The sequence below is a fragment of the Ochotona curzoniae genome, unplaced genomic scaffold (genome assembly GCF_017591425.1).
Source record: "Ochotona curzoniae isolate NIBS_2020 unplaced genomic scaffold, NIBS_Ocur_1.0 contig_3432, whole genome shotgun sequence".
Lineage (NCBI taxonomy): Eukaryota > Metazoa > Chordata > Mammalia > Lagomorpha > Ochotonidae > Ochotona > Ochotona curzoniae.
The window spans coordinates 5,357,269-5,381,128 of record NW_024465859.1 but is presented as its reverse complement, the minus strand read 5'-3'; the positions used below and the strand labels follow the sequence as shown (position 1 = coordinate 5,381,128).

The 23,860-nt window shown below is 37.7% G+C and overlaps 1 protein-coding gene across 2 annotated transcripts in view; it reads right to left on the bottom strand.

Moving 5' to 3' along the window:
- Window positions 1-23,860, bottom strand: part of ANO3 (anoctamin 3) — a 314,467-nt gene that overhangs the window by 67,259 nt on the left and 223,348 nt on the right. For both annotated transcript variants that reach the window (XM_040980289.1, XM_040980290.1), the window contains 4 exons: window positions 19,069-19,190; window positions 12,089-12,223; window positions 6,869-6,965; window positions 420-480 (listed from right to left, as the gene is read on the bottom strand). In XM_040980289.1, the coding sequence (XP_040836223.1) occupies window positions 420-480; window positions 6,869-6,965; window positions 12,089-12,223; window positions 19,069-19,190 (415 nt within the window). The remainder of the gene's footprint in view (window positions 1-419; window positions 481-6,868; window positions 6,966-12,088; window positions 12,224-19,068; window positions 19,191-23,860) is intronic.

Below are 23,860 nucleotides of genomic sequence, written 5' to 3'. Positions count from 1 at the left end.
ATAGGAATAGGGTTGATCATGTATTGAACATTATTGTTTAATCATATGTGGAAAAATTCTGCATGTAAACATGAATGAAACCCCCTAAAAGGAACGGAAATATCAAGCAAACAAGATTTTTCTAATCGTCGCTATATAAAAGATAAGAACTGTATGTTTTATCTCAGTTGCTTTTAAAAAAAAAAAACACATCTGAAGGAAAAATACATTTCTACGTGTAGGAAGATCTTGGCAAGTTAGATCAGTAGTCAAACTTCCAAAGAAGGCTACACAAGTGCCAGCCTGGATGATTTCTTGTCACATTGATGTGTGTGTGTGTGTGTGTGTGTGTGTGTGTGTGAGTGACAGAGAGAGAGAAAGAGAAACACAGCAACGGTCTCAGAACGTAAGTATTAGAAAATAATGAAAGAACATCTTACCCCATATTGCCATAAAAATAGCAAAGAAGACTGTCCCTCCATTGTCAAACAAATACGTCACCTTAAAAAAACAAATAAAAATGTTAGTCATATTGTTAATGGTAATAATCCGGTAATTGCTCTCTGTGTTTAGATATTTTGATTTTCTTTTCCCAAGTGGACCCACATTATTTGGAAGTCTGTCAATATGAGATTCTTTTATTGGTGCTGCAAATGTTTAATATGATTTTCTAACGAGGTGAGAAGGCAGTTTTCCCATTTCCTCTATTCTCCCACAGTTCACTTCTGTCTCACTTGGGATATCCCTTTTTCAAGCATTTAAAAAAAGGAATATATTTAAATATTAGCATTTTAGAAATTCATCTGTCTGATATGAAAAGCATGTCAGGGAGCTTCAAAGGCTCATGAAAAAAGAAATTGAAGTATCCATTTATTTAGATGAAGGCTTTTTTTTTTCATGCATGAGGTATTTCCCAAAAGGTTAGAGAAAGAAATTATGAAAATAAAATATGTATATTTCAAAATAGCTGTCACCAAAATAAAGGTATATTTTAATTCCACTTATTCTCATATTATTCATATAATGTTGGATTACATACATATTATTAGAAATTAAGTTATAGTGGGAATATGATAAAACTTGTCCTATGGAGTCTCATCCTTTAAAATCATTGCGTTAGATTTCTCAAACTATTGCATTTGGGATATATTACAATATGAGTGATCATGAAAACAATATAAGCAATCATTAAGTAAGCATTGAGTATAACATGAGGTACTAAGGCTTCAGGATGATGCTTCTGTAACATTGCTGAAAGATAATGGGAGACAAAAGGAAGCATTACAAATACTCAAGATGTCTCAAGGTTAGCTCATGGATGATGCCAGGAAAATAAAGTGGGAATTGTCCTTCTGTTTGGTAGGATAAGAGCACTTTTTCTATTAAACAAAACATCCCAGATAGCTTATCATAATTTTTCTAAAGCAAAAGGAAGCTATCTATCTATCATCCAACATCTATCTATATTTCTATGAATTACTTTGCTTAAATAACTTACTTCGTTTAAAATAAATAATTTGCTGTATTTAAAAATGCTGTTTATGTGATTCAGATGCTTATAAGCAAGTATTTTGTTTAACAATGTTGATGTGAATACAGGAAATATATGAAGGGATAAGCCAATGAACCTCAAAGTTGTTTAAACATAAAATCTTCATTATTTTGACACTGAAGATTTCTTGGAGATTTAAGTGTGCTTATTAGTTAACATGTGTGAATACCTTATGAGGAGATACATTTGTTATTAGATTATTAGGTTAAAGTCTATAACTTCTCCACTATAGCTACTGGATTTTTCTCTGAAATATTTGACACCTCAAAAATAATGTTAAGCTCTAGTTGTAAAAAGTATCTACATTTTATCTTAGCCAGAGGAACAAAAATAAGAAATATTAATCCTGTTAGGACTGATTACTTGTTTGTTAGAAGTCAAAATTCTCTCCTGCAAGTTTATTTTTACTTTCTTTATAAGAGTGATTGAGTATATTCTTGTAGTCATATTTGTCCTCTTATACCCTTTTCTATTGAGAAATTGAAAGGAGTGGAGGTTACCTACTTTATGACACAAAAAGAAACAAACAAACAAACAAAAAACCCTCAGGCCTTGATATGTCTTTGAACGTTATTTCCTCCCAACACTGGATGTTTATTCTCTTTATTCTTCAACTAATATCAATGTGCTTTATTTGATCTGACCAACAAAAACTGTGTCTATTTGGATGTTTGGCATTGTTAAGACTGTTATGCATCTTTGAAAATGAATGTGGTAGAAGAATGACAAGTCTTATATATCAAATAATTCCAATATTCTCAAGCAAAAATTAATGGGAAAAAATAAACAATAAATATTAGCATTTCCAAGCCTAATCATTTTGTGGAACATTTGAAAAGATTCAAAACTAAGCATAAACAAAAACAGTGTTGCATGCTATTCATTCATAATAAACAACGTGGAATCTAATTATTGATTTCTGCTCATGTAGAGTAGTTTTTTTTTTTTATTTTATTCCTGGTGTTGTCAAAATTGAGGGTGCAGAGACCCCCACTTCCCTGTCATTATTCACAATGCATTGGACAGTGTACACAAAGTAATCGTGCTTCTTTTGTAGAGAATAATTCGTTCTAGACAGAGAATTGCTCTAATCTCAACTCCAATATCTTAAAAATCAAGATCCAAAAAGATCAAATTATTTTAAAGTAGCAAACCACAGTGATGCATTTATAAGAATTTACTAGAATGGTTACAGTTTTAAGAAACTGGCCATTCTGAGATTCAGAGTGAATATATGGGAAACTAAACCTTTAAGTATAGCTAGTGGGCATGTAAAAAGAAATAAACATTTGGAATAACTTTTCCTTGGAGAATCAAGATGGCGGAATAGGGTAAGGACACATTTAAATGGAAAGAGAAACATTTAATCAGGATGAAGTAGAGAGGACACATTCCAGGAAACAGGAGAGGACAGAACAACAGCAGAGGGGTACCTGGAGACTGACAGACACAGGAAAGCAGTGGACACAATGGTGTGGTGTTGCAGTGTCTGATACTCCAGGGCCATTCAGCTAACAGCAATCTGAACTCCACCAGCAACCAGAACTCTACTAGCAACCAGGTGGGAAGGGACTTTCACTAGGAACTTGGGAGGTGAACCCAGACAAAGAGCTGTCCATCCTGCTGCTCTGTTTGATTTGACCAGGAGCAGTGATAGAGCAGCAGATCCCAGACAGGCAGTGAGAGAACAGGGTGGATTTCACAGCCCAGTCAGCCCCCTAGAGCCAAACTGGGTGCCGTTTTGCATAAGAGGAAAAGGCAAGGGAAAGGACTGAGCATAGGCTGAGCTGGGAGTTAATTCATTTCTGATGCAGTGAGGTGCAGCAAGGTGGCATTCTACAGGTTCTACCCAAGACAGGTCTGGGTAGCCCTCAGATCTGATGGCCAGCAGATCAAGAACTGTAGTAGTGGTACGTCAGGTGCCATTTTGTACGCTGTGGCAAAAGCTTTAGGATTGCTGGGAACAACTGTGAACTGCGCATGTGCCGGGCTCATGAAAACTCACTGAGTTCTGTGGATTGTGCTGGTCCCAAAAGAAAATAATACCAACTGTGGCATTGTACAGGTAAAAATATGTCCGTGGCACCAAGACCTAACAGTCCAACAGGTTCCTGCATGATCAGCACCACGAACAACCAGGGTATATAGGACATCTGGTGTCTCCCTAATCCTGGGACCTGCTCCAACTGGAAATGGAGGAAAGGCTGTACAGACAACAGTGCAGCCTCAGCATGATATCACAGGAGGAGGAGATGGGTGAACCAGGAGTTGGGGCTAAGGAGTTTTTTGTGGAAATCTAACATAAGAGCCCAGACCTGGAACTCGCTGGAAGCAGAGGCATAATTGGCTGCAACCAAAGAGTTGTGTACCAGTGGCAATAAGTAAAATCGAACTGTAGAACTGTGGGTGACACAGCTTAGAAACCTGCCCCAAGGAGAAGACTCTGCTAACCAGAAGTACAATGACCAAGAGCAAAAGAAGAGACAAAGGCACAATGAATATTACTGAAAACTCCCCTGCAATGAAACAAAACCCTATGCCAATCTCAGGGTTAACTGAGGAAGACATAGAGAAAATGGCGGACACAGAATTCAGAAAACATTTTTAAAGCTTCTAAGAACAATGAAAAGCACATACACGAGTTCATAGAATTTAAGGAATATTTTACACAAGCAACAGCAGCAATAAAGCAAATCAAGGCTGATACATCAGAAATTAAGAACACAGTAGAGCAAATTAAAAGTACAGTGGAGCATCTCCATAATAGAATGAAGCAAGCAGAAGAAAGAATCTGAGAATTGGAAGGTATTTCCTGTCATCGGGGTGAAGCAAACAAAAGCTGGAAGCAGAGCTGTGTCAGGCCAAAAAAATCATTCAAGAATTGAAAGACATTATTAAGAGGCGTAATATAAGAGTTATGGGAGTCCCAGAAGGTGCAGAAAGAGAAGTTAGTTTTACAAATATATTTAATAAAATAGTAAAGGAAAATTTCCCTAATCTGGAGAAAGAATTGGGAAACAAGATCCAGGAGGGGCACAGAACTCGGAACAGGCTTGATCAAAAGCGATCTTCACCAAGAAACATGATCATCAAGCTCTCTTCAATTGAACATAAGGAAAAGATCCCTAAATGTGCAAGTGAAATTGACATTTAAAGGAATGCCAATTAAACTCACAGGAGACCTCTCACAGGAAACTCTACAGGCAAGAAGAGAATGGAGTGACATATTCCAGATTCTAAAAGAAAAAACTGTCGGCATAGGATAACATATCCAGCAAATTTTTCTTTCATCCTTGAAAATGAAATAAAATTCTTCCACAGCAAAGAAAATGATACTTCAAGATGTTCTCTTGACAGAAAAGAGGAACAGCACCAAACAAAACCAAAGGCAAATGTGAAGAACATCCCAATAAAATGACAAAAAGAAGATTAAACCAATGAACAACCTATTCCTAAAATGACATGACCAAAGTGCCACCCATATGTATTAACCCTGAATGTAAATGGCTTAAGCTCAATCAAACATCATAGATCAGTAGACTGGATTAAAAAAAACCCCACCTATTTGTTGTCTAGAAGAGACACACATCAACAAAAATCAGCAGAAGCTATATCGTATGGGTTTCAATGTTTTCTGTTTGTTTTATCTTTTCAAAACACTTTCTTCTGATTAAATTCTTCAATGGCTCATAGATCATAGAGTAGCATCATTTTATGCAAGAAGGTTCTTTATTTTCATTTCTTCAGCTACACGTTAGTTATTTAGTAGTATGTTATTTAACTTCATGGTGTTGTTAATTTCTTTTTTCTTTCCGGTATTAATTTTGTTTTGTGGCTCTTCATTTAAGGGGATGTGTAATAGCTGTGTCATGGAGACTCTCATATCTAGTAACATGTTATTTAACTTCATGGCATTGTAAATTTCTACTTATCTTTCTATTTTTGATTTTGTATTTTGATTTTGTATCATTTGAGGCGATGTACAGTAGCTGTGAAATGGAGACTAACATAACCAGATGTGAGGATACAATGTATTATGCATTTCTATCTCCAGAAAAAGATGGACTAACAATGAAACTGTTTACTATATATTGACATTAGGATGCTGGACTCTGCCATTGCCTATGCCCTCAACGATGGACATATGACTGTGTATGAAGAATTATACTTTAGTAATGATATAGAGGAACTAGGTGATTGGAGGAGGGAAATTGGGGCTGGGATAAGGGAAATACTAGGAGCCTATCGAATTGTATCATAAAATGATAATAAATAAACAAACAACTAAAAAATTTTTCCTCGACATTTTTTAAGTTGTAAGTCCAATTATGGAACAGCATAAGAAAAACAAACTTTTCTACAAAGATAGAGCACAGTTGGCTCCTTGAGAGTAGGAATAAGCTTTGGGAGAGATAGAAAACAGCGATTCCAAATAAATGTGAGGAAACTTTGGGGCATGATAGCTATTTTGATCATGTTGATTGTGGGTATATCCACACAGGAGCATAAAAATATCAAAATGTGATTGTGGGCTTTAAATGTATACACTTAATCATATTTTAATTAGGTTAAAATGAAACTGCTTTTCCAATTAAAAAAAAATTGAAAAATTCAGCATCTCTTAAACTTATATGAGCATTGAAATCAATTGGGAAATTTAAAAATAAGCCAAATCTAGGTTCCAAACCAAACATTCTGTTTTAATTGCTTTGAGGCGTAGCCTGGTCTTTAGCAGTTTCTAAATGGCAGCAATTTGGGAACTTGGGGTATACTGTTTCATTATGTCTGTAGTGATTATAAAGTGACATAAGCACAGATGTAAAATAAAAAAAAATACTACGTAATTGCAAATAAGTGATATTTTATTTGATTGTCAGTGGTGTTAATGCTTGTTTCAACTCTTAGGAACAGTTAGTTTGGGTACAAAGCTATTAACTGGAGAATATCCTGCTGACCCTTAAAAAGTAAGGCCATGTGAGGCCCGGCGCGGTGGCACAAGTGGTTAAGGTACTCGCCTTGCACGCCCAGGATCCCATATGGGCGCCAGTTCTATTCCCGCAGCCCCGCTTCCCTTCCAGCTCCCTGCTTGTGGCCCTGGAAAGCAGTCGAGGACGGCCCAAAGCTTTGGGACCCTGCACCCGCGTGGGATACCCAGAAGAGGCTCCTGGCTTTGGACCGGCATAGTATCGGCCCTTGCGCTCACTTGGGGAGTGAGTCATCGGACGGAAGATCTTCCTCTCTGTCTCTCCTCTCTGTATATCCTTTCCAATAAAAAAAAATAATAATAATAATAATAAAAAGTAAGGTGTGACAGGAAGACACGGGGCCTGCACTCACCTTGGCATAGATGCAGCTGTCGTTGAGTCTCTGAAGTGAGCAGTTCTTGTCACACAGAGGGCACATGAAGACCTCTGAGGCTTTACAAATTTCTTGGCTTCAATAATCAAATGGAAAAAAAGAAGAAAGCATGAACCTTTATGTCTAGAATATACTTAGCCCCTGCAGATAAGCAACAATGCACAGGGAAGAAGAATTGGAAATACTGGGCATAATGGTAAGAAAAATTGTAATAGTTTTTATTTATTTATATTATTCATTTAAAAAATATAGGGGCATGGAGAAGTGCTTCCTCTGTACTATTTCACTCATTATGAGCTTATAACAGTGAAAGCTGAAGCCAGCAGCCAATGACACAATTCAAACTTTCCCATGGATGGAAGCTGCTCAACAACTTGAATGGTCATCTGTTTCCTCCTGAGGTGTACATTATCCAGGAACTTAAATATAGAGTGAGTTTGGAACCCATACCCAGGAACTCCCAGAGGGGAGACAGGTGGCCCAAGCAGCAATTTAATCATAGCTCCTAATATACACCGCAGAAAGAACTTTATAGTACAGCCCAAAGTCAAATGGTTTAGAATACTAGTGAGACACTAGGACACTACGGACATGTGCAATTTTGGTTTACCTCTGATTTTGAAAACTCTGTTATGACACTGAAATGGTATAAGTCATGTTTTACTCTTGGGTGGCATTGTAAATCTTTTACTGAGATCCTTTAATGTAGGATTTTATGCACTCAGGATAATCTTGTGAGACAGAACAAATTTTAACCAACCTCATTGACTTGGGGGCCAGCATTATGACTCTGTAAGGATAGGAACTACACTGTAACCTCATTTACAGTACCTAATGTTGATGAAGAAAACTCATTGCATATTGAAAGAGTTGCTTTTTTTTTATGGGATGACACAGTCACAATGATATGACATAGTTTATATTTAATTAAAATAAGTTTCATTAGGATGCAGCTTTATGGTATTTATCATATCAGTTTTATGCTTGCATGCTTTTGGAAACCTCAGTATGTATTATAGATGGCTTTGGGACAGGGGAAGCATATCAATAACAGTTTGCAAAAAGCTATAGACTCTGGGTTCATAGCATCCTATTTTTAGGATGTTTGGGTCTTTATCATACATGCTCCATTCCTATGTATATACACTCTGGAAATGTTGAAAATATGTCTGGAAAAAAACCTGTGCTATGAGTTTAATGAACAGTGTTTTTTTATACTATACTTCTTTCCATTTTCACACTAAACATTTTGCTAGAGATCAAGATGCCCAGAAAAAGTATGAGGAAACATGTAAAATACACATTTTAAAAATGAAAAAAGGATATTATATTCCTTATTAGCAATACTACAAATTTGTAGAAAAAAAAAGAAAATAAATAAATAACATGGTGTAGGGCCAGGATTATGGCATAGCAGGTAATGCCATCGCCTGCAACACTGGTGCATCCCATAAGGGCTCTGTTTCAAATCCTAGTTGCCCACTTCAGATCCAGCTCTCTGCTAATAGCCTGAAGAAACAATAGAAATTGGTACTTAGGCCACTGTCATCCATGTGGGAGACACAGAGGAAGCTTCTGGTTCCCGATTCCTGACTTCAGCCTGGCCTAGTGCTTGCTATTGTAGCTATCTCACGGAGTAAACCAGTAGATACAATATTGTTCTTTGTCTAACCCCTTCTATGACTCAGTCTCTTTCTCTCTAAGTAATTCTGATTAAATATTTTTTTTAAAAAGTAAGAACAGTCTCATGAGATATTGTTATTATAATTAATTTGCTACCTAAATGAGCAGTTTTTTTGCAAATTACACAATTTGTCCTGCATTGGAATATTCTATGAAAAATCTACAAAATCTTTCCTAGGATCAGAATGGTCAAACAAAATGCCAGATTGCTCAAAGAATCATGTCTAAACGTTCATCTACTAGGCTGCGTATATTTTGTACTTCCAGAATCATTAAATTAATTTTCTGTGTATTTTTTCATGATATTTAACTTTCAAAAACATTAAACACTTTTTGAAAACAGCTCTGTCTACAGTAAGGGGTTTTGGTGTCACTATTATTTTAACTTCATTTAACCACTAAAGGGAAGGAGAGTGACTTTCAGCAGTACTTATTTTCTGCAGATAATAATAAATTGACACTTATTTTTTTGTTGTTGTTGCTGTTTTTTTTTTACCTTAAATTTCATACTTATGTGTCCAAGGTTGATTACAAAGAAATTAACCGTCCAATTGACCATAGGTATATGGATTTACTCCTTATAGGATATTGGTGACTCCTGTCATGTGGTTAACACAGCAAAACGCAGGCCAGGAAATACCAAGTGGGAAAAAAAAAACATTTTTAGGAAGAAATTCTAAATGGGCTTACAGGAAAAAAAGCTTGGTAGTGTGGACACAGTATTGGTTTTAGAATAAGATTTAATTATTAGAGAAATGCAACTCACAATCTGATACCACCTCATACTAGTCAAGATTCCTATCGTATTATCCAAATGAGTGTTGGGGGAGGCCGTGGAGAAAATGGGAACTTTATACATTAATAGTGGAAATCTAAACTCATGTACTATCTTGAAACATAATATGGAGTCTTCTCAAAAAATTAAAACTAGCTGATGGGCATTTAGACTCATGGTGAAGAGATGCACGTCCTGCTTGGGGATTTGACTTTCAGCTGAGGTCCTGACTCCAGCTTCTTGCCAAGCAGATATGAGGTACAGCATTGAGAACTCCAGGAAATGGGTTCCTGCCACCTATGTGAGAGACAAGATTGCTTTTTTTTTTTTTTTAAAGATTTATTTATTTTTATTGGAAAGTCAGATCTACAGAGGAGACACTGCTGGTTTTGCTCCCCAAGTGGCCACAACAGCTGGAGCTGAGCTGATCCAAAGCCAGAAACCTGGAGCTTCTTCTGGGTCTCCCACACAGGTGCAAGGTACCAAGGCTTTGGGCCATCCCCGACTGCTTTCCCAGGCCACAAGCAGGGAGCTGGATGGGAAGTGGGGCTGCTGGGATTAGAAGCAGTGCCCATGTGGGATCCTGGTGTTCTCAAGTTGTCTTTAGCTGCTAGACCACAGCACTGGGCCCTCTTTTTTTTTTTTTAAAGATTTATTTTATGAATTTGAAAGTTAGAGTTTCAGAAAAAGAGGGAGAGAAAAAGCCTTCTGGCCAATGATTCATTACCAAATGGCTGCAATGGCTGGGGTAGAACCAGACCAAACTCAGCAGCCAGGAGCTTCACCCAGGGCTTGCATGTGAATACAGGGGCTCAAGTACACAGCCATCTTCTGTTGCTTTCGTAGGCACACTAACAGGGAGCTGGATTGACAGTGGAGTAGTTGGGGTTCCTACTGGCCTTCATTCCAGGTGCCATAATTGCAGGGGGTAGCTTAACTCATTTTTGCCCAGGTCCTGAGACCCAGGGCCTACAAAATAAATCCACATGGGCTTGTCTTTATCTCTAAATTACCATGATTTATTCTACTACTGGCATATACCTGAATATATTTGGCTATCCATGCCATAGTAATGCATGCTTGTGAGACACAGAAGTACAAGCAGTGATCTAACACTTGATTGTGCTGTTCTTCTACAACTGCAGAATAATTAAGAAATACAACATTTAGTTGGACATAGCTAGTCAAAATTACAAAAACAGATCCATATCAGCTTTTTTATAACACTTTAATATCCTGCAACAAACAAAAAAAAGAGGTGAATAAAATGGTACTAATATAAAGTAACACAAAAGTCTCCTAGTTCCCCTTGCCATGACAACACCTCCCCCAGCCTATGTAATACTATCCTCCTACTTGCCAATCAACCTACTACTTCCCCATAGGGTAGTTGCCCTCATCTGGGGCCTGGGTGTAGTGCAAGTAATCACATTCCTTTCCAGGCTCATAAAAAGCCTGACAACTGTTGGAGGTGCTCTCTTTGTCTTCTCTAGGACGTGAGACAGAATCAAAACGAAATGTGTTGGCACATATAATCAGGCCTGTCAAATTGGTTATGTTGCAGATCTAGAACCCACCCAACCAGTTTCCACCAAAGACTAGCACAACAGGCTGCAGTGGCTCTGTTGTGCAAGACCTGTGCTGGCTCTCTGCTGACTTTGGAAGGGCAGCAGAATGTGTGTGGCCCGGGAGCCTGGGACATTTCCTACGGCAGTATCAGCTGGAGCTCTGGCTTCTGGACTCTGACTCTTCCCTGGCTATTGTGGCCATCTGCATAGTGGACCAACAGATAAAAAGAACTCTCGCATTCCCTTTTCCACCATAACTCTTGAATTTCAAATAAATAACTCGATTTTTCTTTTTCTAGAAAAAGATGAAGTTCTGATGTTTGAAGAGATGATACTGTCAATTTGCTCATTAAAAGTTGAGCTCAACGATACACTAAACAGAACATTCTGTTAATAGGATTGTTTCATGTTAGGGTGACTCTTATCCCTGTTGAACATTAATGTGTTATTCTGAGTTCCACATCTTGATTCATTTCAATGGAAGAATAATAATTCTAATGATAATCAGATTTGCTAATTCTCATTTCTGTACCATTTCTGGATTATTAGGTAGAATATGTTGGAAAGATAAATCTGACATAAAGATAAGAAATCTTGGAATTTATCTTAGTGAATTAGTGCATAATAATAATAACAAATCACTTTGTGGAACTTTCCTACTAGTAAAGAAGAAAAGCAAAAAATGAATTATATAATTTTTTTAACAGTAAAAAATATTATCAAGCTGTTGTACATTAAGAAGACAGCTCAAGGGAATGGCATCTTGGTATAGCCAAGCAAAGCTACAATCTGTAATGCTAACATCTAATTTGTGAGACAATTTGTGTTCCAGCTGCCCCATTTCTAATCCAGGTCTCTCCTGATGGCATGGGGAAAACAGCAGAAGATGACACACATGTTTTGCCCTTTGTATTTTTGTGGGAGACATGTAGGAAGCTCCTGGCTCCTGGAGTTGGGCTGACGCAGCCCTAGCCTTTTGGCCATTGCTGGAGATAGCTACTGCGTGAAAAATCTCTCTCTCTCTCTATTAACTTTCTCTGTCTCATTCTCTCTTTGTGTTTGTATGTATATATGTGTGTCTATAATTCTTTCAAATAAATAAATAAATAAATAAATAAATAAAACATTTTAAAAAGAAACTTACAGACATTAATAAGTCTCTCAATGACTTACCTTACTTGACTTTCATTCATTGTAATTAATCCGTAGAAGAAAACACATAAGCCTACAACTGCTGCAGGGAAGAGCATTCCAGTGTACCATCCAAGCCAAGCAAAGTATAGACCAATCTTTTCGCCAAAGTATAGCCTGCACGAGAAAGCAAATCCCTAATTTGAGATAAGGCAGCAGGCAAATGTTATAACAGTGACTATATACACTGTGCAGAATGCTACATTGAAATTTGAGACCACCTATGCCATAGTCTTCAGATCTATCTGGAGTAACCAACATTCATACTTGATAATGAAGCTAACTATAGTGACTATATTTTTAGATGTCATTATTATAGGAGCAATTCTGAAAAATTAATTTGTTTCTGTGCCAAACTTCTTAATAAGGTTTACAAAGTTTACTACAAGTGAATGCTTGTCTTTATCTTTCCCCCTAGTGGCATCTTTTTTCATTCTCTACATCATATGTACTAAATCGTACTGCATTTTCTCATTAGGAAAGATTCCCCCACAAGCAGATGCCGAGAGCAGGTTGGAGTTCAGTCTCTATCTGGACCAGGCCCAGACACCACCATGCTAGACAACCAATCAACACCATGATGCCATAACTTTCTCATCAAACCCAAATCTGCAGTTTTTTCAACACATAATAACTTCACCTCTTAATACTGTTCCCTCACTTTGAAATGCTTTTAAAAATACACTTTTCATTATGTGAACTGTACTTGCACTTTTCCTTTATATTGCCTCATCTGGAAAACCCTTTCTGACTTCCACTCCAGTTGTAGTTAAACCCCTGCTGTTTGTTTCACACTGCCTTAGCCATGTTCCACCATTAGTTTTATTTTTTTTAAATTTTTTTTAAAGATTTATTTTTATTTTTATGGAAAGGCAGATATACAGAGAGGAGAGACAGAGAGGAAGATCTTCCGTCCGATGATTCACTCCCCAAGTGAGCGCAACGGCTGATGCTATGCCTATCAGAAGCCAGGAGCCTCTTCCGGGTCTCCCATGCGGGTGCAGGTTCCCAAAGCTTTGGGCTGTCCTCAACTGTGTTCCTGGGCCACAGGCAGGGAGCTGGAAGGGAAGCGGGGCTGCGGGGATTAGAACCAGCGCCCATATGGGATCCTGGGCGTGCAAGGTGAGGCCCTTAACCACTGAGCCACCGCACCAGGTCCCACCACCTTTAGTTTTAAAGGTCAAGGCTCCATGATTTACTTGGGAACACTATAACAAGCAGTGATTCTTTTTGGAAAGAAAATTCTTGCGGTGGTTTTCCGTAAGACTATTTTTAAAAAACCACTGTACATCTAATTCGTCCTTTGTATTATGCCAATTATACAGATGTGTAGTAGAGCTTTTGTACATGCTATTAACATGGAATATCTCACAATTAGACCTGCTTAGATTCACGATTTGACATGGAGATTATAAACTACACCTTCTTAAAGATTAATATAAGCAATATTATTATTAGCCTAGGGTGTATTCAAATGCTGCTATAGCTATATATAATGAGAATAGGAGGCTAACTTCAGAGAAGACAGGTAACAATTACCTTGAAACTCTAGAGTACTGATGCTCACAATCTTCTATGGTTTCTAAGTGGCCTTAGGAGTATATCAAAACCATGGCAGCATAAGAAAGAAGGGAGTGGCTTTAACTACAATTCCCCATTAAAGTTCAACTAAATTACATAATGGTGTCCTGTGAACTATTCAACTTAACAATACAATTCGGCTGCAGCAATTTCTATCACAAAATAAATAGCTGCTGATATTTGTTGTCTGAAAGAGAACTATTTCATTTAGTGATGTGATTTTAACATACCAAGCTCTCTGATATATCTGATAAACTGTCTCTTTTTTTTTTTTTTTTTTAAAGATTTATTTTTATTATTTTTTTATTGGAAAGGCGGATATACAGAGAGGAGATACAGAGAGGAAGATCTTCCATCCGATGATTCACTCCCCAAGTGAGCCGCAACGGGTCGATACTATGCCGATCCGAAGCCAGGAGCCTCTTCCGGGTCTCCCACGCGGGTGCAGGGTCCCAAAGCTTTGGGCCGTCCTCAACTGCCTTCCCAGGCCACAGGCAGGGAGCTGGAAGGGAAGCGGGGCTGCCGGGATTAGAACCGGCGCCCATATGGGATCCCGGGCGTGCAAGGCGAGGACTTAACCACTTGCGCCACCGCGCCGGGCCCGATAAACTGTCTCTTATGCCACTTAACTGTTTTGGAGCAGATTTTGCAGTTGATAATTTTAAAAATATGCTCCATCTAGTTTCAAGTGTTTTCCATAAAAAATATGATTTTCAAAAAGATTTATTTTTATTGCAAAGCCAGATATACAGAGAAGAGGCGAGACAGAGAGGAAGATCTGTCCCACGATTCACTTCCTAAGTAACCGCAACAGCTGAAGCTGTGCTGATCCAAAGCCAGGAGCCAGGAACTTTCTCCAGGTCTCCCATGTGGGTGTAGGGTCCCAAGGCTTTGGGCCATTCTGGACTGCTTTCCCAGGTCACAAGCAGGGAGCTGGATGGGAAGCAAGGCCACCAGGATACGAACAGGCACCTATATGGGATCCCAGTGTGTTCAAGGCGAGGACTTTAGCCGCTAGGCCACTGCACCAGGCCAGAAAATATGATTTTTTAAAAAATTTATTTATTTTTATTGCAAGTCAGATATACAGAGAGGAGGAAAGACAGAGAGGAAGATCTTCTGTCCCATGGTTCACTCTCCATGTGACCGCAATGGCCAGAGCTGTGCCAATGCAAAGTCAGGAGTGTCAAGCTTCCTCCAGACCACCCACTTGGGTGCAGGGTCCCAAGGATTCAGACCGTCCTTGACTGCTTTCCCAGGCCACAAGTAGGGAGCTGGATGGGAAGCAGGGCCGCAAGGATTAGAACCTGTGCCTGTATGAGATTCTGGAGTGTTCAAGGCAAGGACTTTAACCACTGTACTATTGTGGTGGGCTCAAAAATATGATTTTTTAAAAAGTGATTTATATATTAATTTTAAAGTCAGATTTACAGAGAGAAGGAGATTTACAGATTTTCCATCCACTGGTTCACCCCCCAAGTGGACATAATGGCCAGGTCTGATCTTAGCCAATGCAAAGCCTCTTCTGTGTCTCCCGCGTGAGTGTAGAGACCTAAGGCCTTGGGCTGTTCTTTACTGCTTTCCAGGCTACAAGCAAGGAGCTGGAAGGGAGGTGCAGCATCTGGGACATGAACCAGCCCCCATGGGTGATCCTGGCATGTCTAAGGCAAGCATTTCAACAACTAAGCCATCGTGCAGCACCCAAAATATAGACTTTAACTGCTAAATGTTTAAATTCCTAAAATGGTAAACACATACACTAAACACCTTCCAGAAGTTATTGTTTATGAACACAAAAACAAATCCTTTTCATCACTACTAAGGAACCGCTTTTATGTAGCATGAAAAGACAAGCTTTCCAATGACCAAAGCATATAAAAAATCCACCCAATTTCTCCTACTACAGTTAGGAAACAACACAATACAAAATCTAAATCATAAACATTTGATTGGCTTTCAGAAAAAAAATCACTTGAAATAACTGTAAAGTGATAACTTTTAAAATAACCTCTTTCTGGTTTAATGAAAAGGGACTTTATAAAAATTCTATGCACATGGCCCAGCATGGTAGCTTAGCAGCTAAAGTCCTTGCCTTCAACGCACCCAGGATCCCATATGATCGCCGGTTCTAATCCTGGTAGCTCCACTTCCCATCCAGCTCCCTGCTTGTAGTCTGGGAAAGCAGTCAAGGATGGCCCAATGCCTTGGGACCCTACACCCACATGGGAGACCTGGAGGAAGTTCCTGATTCCTGGCTTTGGATTGGCACAGCTCTGGCCATTAGGGTAACTTGGGGAGTGAATCATGGGACAGAAGATCTTCCTCTCTGTCTCTCCTCCTCTCTGTATATCTGACTTGCAATCAAAATAAATAAATCTTAAAACAAACTCTGTGCACAGTATTGCCTAGATTGATATACATGTTTTCTTCATCACCAGCTCAACTCTACCATGTCTATTCTTACAAATTACAGTGTGAATCTGTTCTTCAAGACATGCGTTCTTCTTTAGTTGCTTAAATGCATAATTAATGATTATTACAGAAGAAACTTCCTTTTTATGTCAGCAGCCAAGAATTTGTAATGATAGCCAAACAGTTCTATTTATTGAAGATGAAAAATGCCTTCCTGAATTACTCAAAGGACAATAGTAGCTTCTTCTAGACAAGAACATTTTTTACTTAAAAAAAGCTGGCCACACAGATATTTATGCATTTATCTTGAACAACTTGATGCTTTGAGTTATATATATATATATATATATATATATATATATATACACACACACACACACATGTGCTGCAAGATGTCTTTCTTGAGCTCATTAACATATGCATTGCTTCAATACTTATTTTTGTAACAAGAAGCCTTAGCACATTATTATCAACAATTGTTATTAACAAAGCATTATACAATAGATCATCTGAATGTGCTCCTCCTAACTGAAATAATGTGTCCTTAGACTCTTCTAAACTTTTCTGCTTGCCTCCTCCCAATCCCAGTTCGTGATTCCCATATGGGAATTCTACTTCTGTGAGATGCTCCCTACTTCCGTGAGATCAACTCTTTTAGCTTATATGCTCAGATTAATTGTAACAAATTTGTGCAAGAGGAGGAAAGAAAATATGGCATTATAAATGGCAAAAAAATCGTCGACAACACTTTTATTATACAATATTAAAAGGCATGAATTTTTGAATATTCCCACTAGATTATCTTTCACAGCTCTGTAAATCCCAGAGGTGGGGGGTTAGGCAGGGCCTGGGTCACCTGGTCTCCATTCTTGCACTTCCTCATTGGAAAAGACAGAGTAGTAGATGGCTGGCCCATCAGAAATGGCAGTCCAATGGAGCCAGCAGAGGACATCCAATACCATTGAAGAGGAAGGAGGATAGAACAAATTGGACAACTACCCAGCCAAACAGCAAATGTCTGGGTGAATAGACACTCTAAGTTCAACTCTGTCAACCAACCAACACTTGATGCGGTTCCTCATCCCTGAATTGGGGAGATTGACAACATTTCAAGAGCCCTAGGACATGCACCACATTGGGGACCTCAGGTTGATATTGGGCAGCCACTTCTCATCACTGCGTACTGGGGCTGTTGGACGGCTAGGTATCACTCCTCCCCTTATTGTCCTCCAACCCCCAGATACAGGAAGAAGAAATAGAAAATTTGGAAATAATGATCACATACCCACTTTTCCCTAACCCTCAATCCTTCCTACACTGGCCAACTATGTAAATGTCATCAAAAATAAAAATTAAAAATGTTTAAAGTGTTTAAAATTATCTTTCAATTCCACTGTCCATGAACTTTTTGAAGTACTGTGCTCAAAATGTTTAACTTAATTTTAGCTGCTTATAAAAATGTATTTGTAAACAAGTAACTCTTCCTGTATTCACATATCTTTAATGCTTATTTTGTGCAAAATAAAATCTGGGAATCTGTCACAACTGACAGAATTAAAACCAAACTATCTTTATTTAGGTTCTATCTAAGTATCTAAGGTTGGGATTTATGAGATTTTAATGCAGCATGTTTATGCTTTTAGCCTCCAAATCCACCTTCCTGTCTGCTTTTTCTTTGGGCATTTGTGCCTGTGGACTGTTAACACCTGGGGTTCATTCTTTTCCTGACTTCCTCATCACTTACGGGCTTATCCCTGTTTATTTGTTGGCCTACAAAAGGTGCTACAGATCATGCAGCAAGGCACAGGAGTCACTGAGATATTTGTTATCATGGCTTTGTCTTTTTTGGCTGTTGTCTGGCTGCACCTGTTTTCTTCTTGAGGTCATAGGCTTATGATCATTGTTATGGCTTCATACAGGTTTTGCCAGTTGCTTCCTTCTGTCCCTGACTGTATGTCTGTGTCTTCACCAGCTGCAAGCTGAGACTAGTCCTTTGAAGCGTCATCATCTTTTCTTGGCTTCCACGAACCCTTTCTAAACATCTGCATAATATTCTGTTATTTAATTTTCTTAGTTTTTTTTTTTCTGAAGCACCAGTAAGTTGAGTAATTCTTGATATGTTTACTTAACAAGCAGTTCAAAATCTCAATACATAAACCTAGCAATATGAGTGCTTCTTTTTGTCTCATTCTACGAATACTTGTAGTTAGAGAGTTAAGTTCATGTTAGTATATTTTTCATTATTTCAAAAAGGAAAACAAAAGATTATCTTCAGCCAGGGAAAATTATATAAATTATACATGTGACTAATACTTCAGGAGAAATTTAAATTGAAGGTAGCTATTAATCAGAATATTCTTCTTAGTGTACAGCGTATAGTATATTTTCTTGAAAGATAAATACATATATCAATGCTGTGCTAGTTATTTTCCTCTTAGTCCGCAGATTCATTTTCACTTAGTTTGTTTTTATTTTTCACAGAGTGGTGAGTAATCAGATTTCCTTCTAAATTATCTCTGGTTAAATTGAGCCAGAAGGTACCAGAAGACTAAAGGATGGAAGGATGGGATAAGCCAGGTTTTCCTCTCTGTCTTAAAGGTATTCAGAGCTGTCTCTACATGAATATGCCACCTCCGTGGTGTGCCTCCCCACTTTCACATCTGAGTAGATAGCAAGGCATAGCCACTACATCAGGGGTCCAGGTTTGGGCTCTAATCATACATTTCACCCAGTTTTCTCATCACCAATAATGGTGTTGGTAATTTTCTGCTATTGCTAAGCTTTGGTTGTCTTGCAGTTTGATTTCTCTATTTTCCCATACTACACGTAAAAATTCCAGACATTCAGTTCTTCTTACTTGAAGTCCTATTATTTCATTTTCAAATTATTAACAAGATGATCTGGTGTAATAAAATTAAAAGAAAAGGAGACAGGACAGTTTTCTTTCCCTAATATATTTATTGCAGTACCTGATTAGATCAAGAGGTTGGTATTTGTACCACATTCCCCAGCGGGCCCAGCGTTCATATAACAGATGTCTGTTATTTTGAGGACCATGGGTTTTGATGGGAAGGTTGCTCTTGTAAGCTCCCTAAAACAGACAAAATATGATTAATACATATTTATTACTTTAGAGAAACTTTAATAAGATTTTTAAATTAAAGAATATGTTAACTAATATGGAGAGATTCAGGAAGTGCAAAGGAACTTATCAATGGAATAAAGTGCCAGATCCATCTCTATATCCTTTTTTATTGGAAATATTCAGTTCATTACTTTGAAAGACTCTCACATATTTTTAAAGAAAGTGATAGAACATATTTCACTTAAAAGTAAACTAGATTTTGGGTTTCACTTTTGAAACAGAAGGTGTTTTAATGAGCACAGCGTCTTCACCATCATAGAAACTATTTCAGTCTTTAATTTATAAATTGAGAATAATATTCTGTTTTAAAGTGTCTGAACCCCAGGAAAGCATTTTTTCCATTTATAAATGCTTAAGACATTATTAAGTACACACAGAAAATTTGAGAGCCCTCAACTACCCTTGTCTATTACGTTTTAAAGACTAGGCTCCATGAAGTTATTTTCTGATATGACTTTGTAAAAAATAAGCACCCATAAAATTCTTTATACTCTCTCAGAAATCTATAACATGTGTTGTAATTTTAGAACCACAGATTATAAAATACGTCTTACAGAACTGCGTGTTCTGTGAAGCTGAACCTATCTTGCAACTGCAGTCAAGAAAAGGGAAAACAGATATGATGGCTTAATTTTGGACCCAAATCCTGAGACATGAAAGTGTGACAAAATCTCTCTCCTCACTCTAATAATATGATTGTGTATTTAGGACATATTTGATAAAAAATCTAAAAGTATTCACAGTATACCTCAGTTTATTCATATAGATCTGTAGATAAAAATAATATCAATGATTCATCATATAAGGTTTTACAATGACCATCTCCATAAAAGGTCCAGCACAAATGACTAAGTTTTTGCCTTTTTTTTTTTTGCTTCATGTGTTATGGATACTCAGGAGCATCAAAACTATCACCTGAATGTCCCAGAAATCAAGGGCTGTGACTTTCTATAAAAAGGAGGACACTTCATATTATGGCTAGCAGGTGTTACAAAGTTGCAATGAAAGACACATGTTCATGTCTTCTCAGGCTCTTTAACAAAACAGCCAGGAAAGGAAGACAGATCAAGTGCAGTCCCAGAGCTGTCTTCCCTAAGGTGGGCCAACGTATTTAAAGCCTTTTTGGATACAGAAGCAATGATCTAGATTCTAAGCATGAAGACAGCCACTTGGGAATGCTTCGTTTGTCTGTGAAAATGGAGTGACCTGTTAAAGTAGATTTTCCTGAGACTATGTCAGACAAAGGGAAGCAAAATATCAGCTTTCCCCTTCGATTATTTATGATCTTTCTTTTAAATTATGTGACTTTGCTTCTCATCCTTAGTTATCAGAATATAGAAAATGTTTGTTTGATTGATTTTTTTGTGTGTGAGAGGCAGACAGAGACAGAAAAAGAGACCTTAACCATTACTTCACTCCAGAAATGCCCAGAACTGGCTCAAGAAGAACCAAGATGATAGCTATGAACGCCATCTAAGTCTCCTATGCAGGTATGCAGGTGGCAGGACCCTAATTGCTCAAGTCATCACTACTTCCTCCTAAGGTTTGCTTTAGCAGGAAATTAGAATCAAAATTATGAAAGGAATTGAGCCTGGGTACTCTTATATGGGGTATATAACTCTTACCCCTTATTTTAAGCACCAGGCTAAACACCTGCCCTGTTTATTGTGTGTTAAATGCTAAGCTTTACAGCAACAGGTATACCTGTTCTAAGTCTTCTCAACAACATCAATCAGTTTGGTCCACTTGAACAGTGGTAAAAGGTGGGCTACAACAGGAAGTTAACCAAAGTGATTGCTCTTCTCATTCCTGCATTTTTTGAAAAATCACATGCAATTGGTGATTTCAACAATTCCAATGTCCCTCTTCTCCAATGAACATGCTTTGACTCTGTATTCACAAGTAAAAACTTGCACACTAACTAACTCTCACAATGCCCTAAGCAAGTTGGTTCATACACATATACACATGCACTTGGATATTGCAAAATGCTTGTGAAACTACAATGTAAGTTTAGTTTGGTGTACAAAACCACAACATTCACCCCAATTATATATACATATATAATATATAAATTACATATATGTTTATTAATTCAACTTTCTATGTATGTGGATATCTATATATAAATGAATACATTTTATTTAAGTTTCTTTTTTTACTTTTCATGTCAGAAAATTTTCCCATTGTCAATTTCTTGTCTATTTTCAGTGCCATTGACTTTTATACTTTATGTTATGGTCAACATATATTACTATTTAATTTATGTATACTACATAAATAGGAGATGGTCATTATTTATAATCTGTTAATAATATGTACCAAATTTCATACAAAGCAGCCAGACTACAGCCTAATTGTATAGAGAAAATTGCTTCCACAGAGGAGAAATCAACCTTTCTCTTGTTACAGAAGCTCCCTCCAGGGGCCTTTTAGTTGACTACTCTGTACACTTTACCATTCGAGGTAGCATCTAAGGTGGTATTTAATTTCTCTGGCCTTTGTCCCTTTACTTCTAATCTGAGGTTACTAATATTCACCACATAAATTTGTTAGATTAACAAGGAAATATATGGCCTTGTGAATGAAACACAGAAATATATGTCTTGTTATTATTATTATTATTAGTTCTATTGTTAGCAAGCACACTATTATGGAAAATGAGTTTTGAGAATCCCCTCTTTGGTTAAACTCCATGACTTGATATTTAACATTCTATACTCCAATCACTTATATATAAAACGGGCTTCATACCATGCTGTATTTCAAAGGGTTGTTGCAAGGGTTGATTGAGATAATCCCTTAAAATATTTAGTTCACTGCAAAATAGAAGTGGTCAGTACTTTCAATGTGTTATTAATTTTGCAAGATTGCAATTTTGAGTATTATTTCCCGAGTGTCCTCCATCTTAACTATATTACAAAAATAGTTTTTCTTAAGTTCAGAAATGAAAAATTTGAAGAAGCCTTTCTTATTTTAAAGTGTGGACTTATTTCAAAGGAAGAAAAAAAAGTCTTTAAGTGAGCAAAGAGAAAACATTGAAAATGACTGGACTGTAGTCATGGTGGGCAAATTCCTCTATAGCATGAAGTAAACATTTGTATTTAAAATAGGCAGGGGAGTAACACTCTGGCATAGACCCAAGTATGCCATGTACTGTAAATGTTTATGGATGGCTAATTCTAGGTTTTCCAGGATTCCAAAGTGTTAGGCAATGACCAGTAGGGTGCCTTTTTTGGGGCGGTGTGACTCTCAAGATGGATCATAGAGGCTAGGATTCTTGAAGTGCAGCAACTTACAGAAAGGTTTTGAAGCAGAAAAATGTGGGTATGCTCACATGATAATGAGTCTCAGAAATAAAAGGCAGACAAAACTAAATGAAAAACAATAGGAGCAAGCATCGAGCACAAGGAATTTTAAAATTAAAACTCTACTACAAATTATGAATAAAGAAAATACAGTGCAAATATACAACAGAATAGCAATCAGACACAAAAATGGAAAATCTTGTCTTTTTCAACATAAATGTAGTAGAACATCATTATGTAAAGTAAAATAATCCAAGGTAACTGTTACATTATCTCACGGACAGACAGATATTGAACTCATACACACAGTTCAAAAAAGTTTATTCTATATAAGAATATAATGGCATGGGGCCAGCTTTCTGGCATAGAGGATAAAAGCAATGGCTTGTGGTATTGGCTTTCCATATGGGCACTGCTCCTAGTTCAGGCTGCTACAACTGATTCATCTCTCTGCTAATGTATGTGAGATAGCAACAAAGACAAGGGCTTAGTGCTTGGGCCCCACTACCCACATGGGAAAACTGGAATGACACCTGTCTCTCCAAGCCCTAGACATTACACCCATGTGAGCCAACAGATGATTGTCTCTTGTAGGAGATCTCAGCTGCAGACCACCAACCCAGATACTGTGGTATGTCAATGGCATTCTCAATAAAGAAGCCCCGGAGTTAGTTAATGGTGAACTTGTTTGTTTATTAGAAACTACAAGCTTATATAGGGCAATCCAAGGAACATAAGCCTCAGGGTAGTAACAATATTTCTGTTGCATGTAAGTACCTAATACATGTTATAAGCCTAGCCGATCAATACAGCTCTGATGCACTTTGCCAGGTGGCATTGTGTTGTCCACCACTGTAACACACCTGCATCCCAGAGTTGTTTATTAGAAGACTATCACAAGATAACCACCAGATGGGTGTGGGCCATAATAGGCAGGGAGATGAGGCGACCAAGTTACAGGACAATATCCAAATTGCCAGAAGACTTGGGGGGCTTGGGTCCACAAGGGTCTCAAGAGGTCGTTAAGACAGGAGAAAGGTCTAAGGCATACCCGAAATCAAGATGGATCTAAATTCTCTAGAGATACATGGAAACCATGTTCCCACTGCTCCTCCCATAGGTTAAGTAAGTGGAGACCAATATTGGCTCGCTCTTGCTCTCTCCCCACACCCCTTTTCTCTCTGACTCTCCTACTCCTCTGTAACTATGCCTTCCAGATAAATGAAATAAAGCTTTCTAAAACACACACACACACACACACACACACACACACACACACAGAAAAGAGACAAAGAGAGAACAATTGGG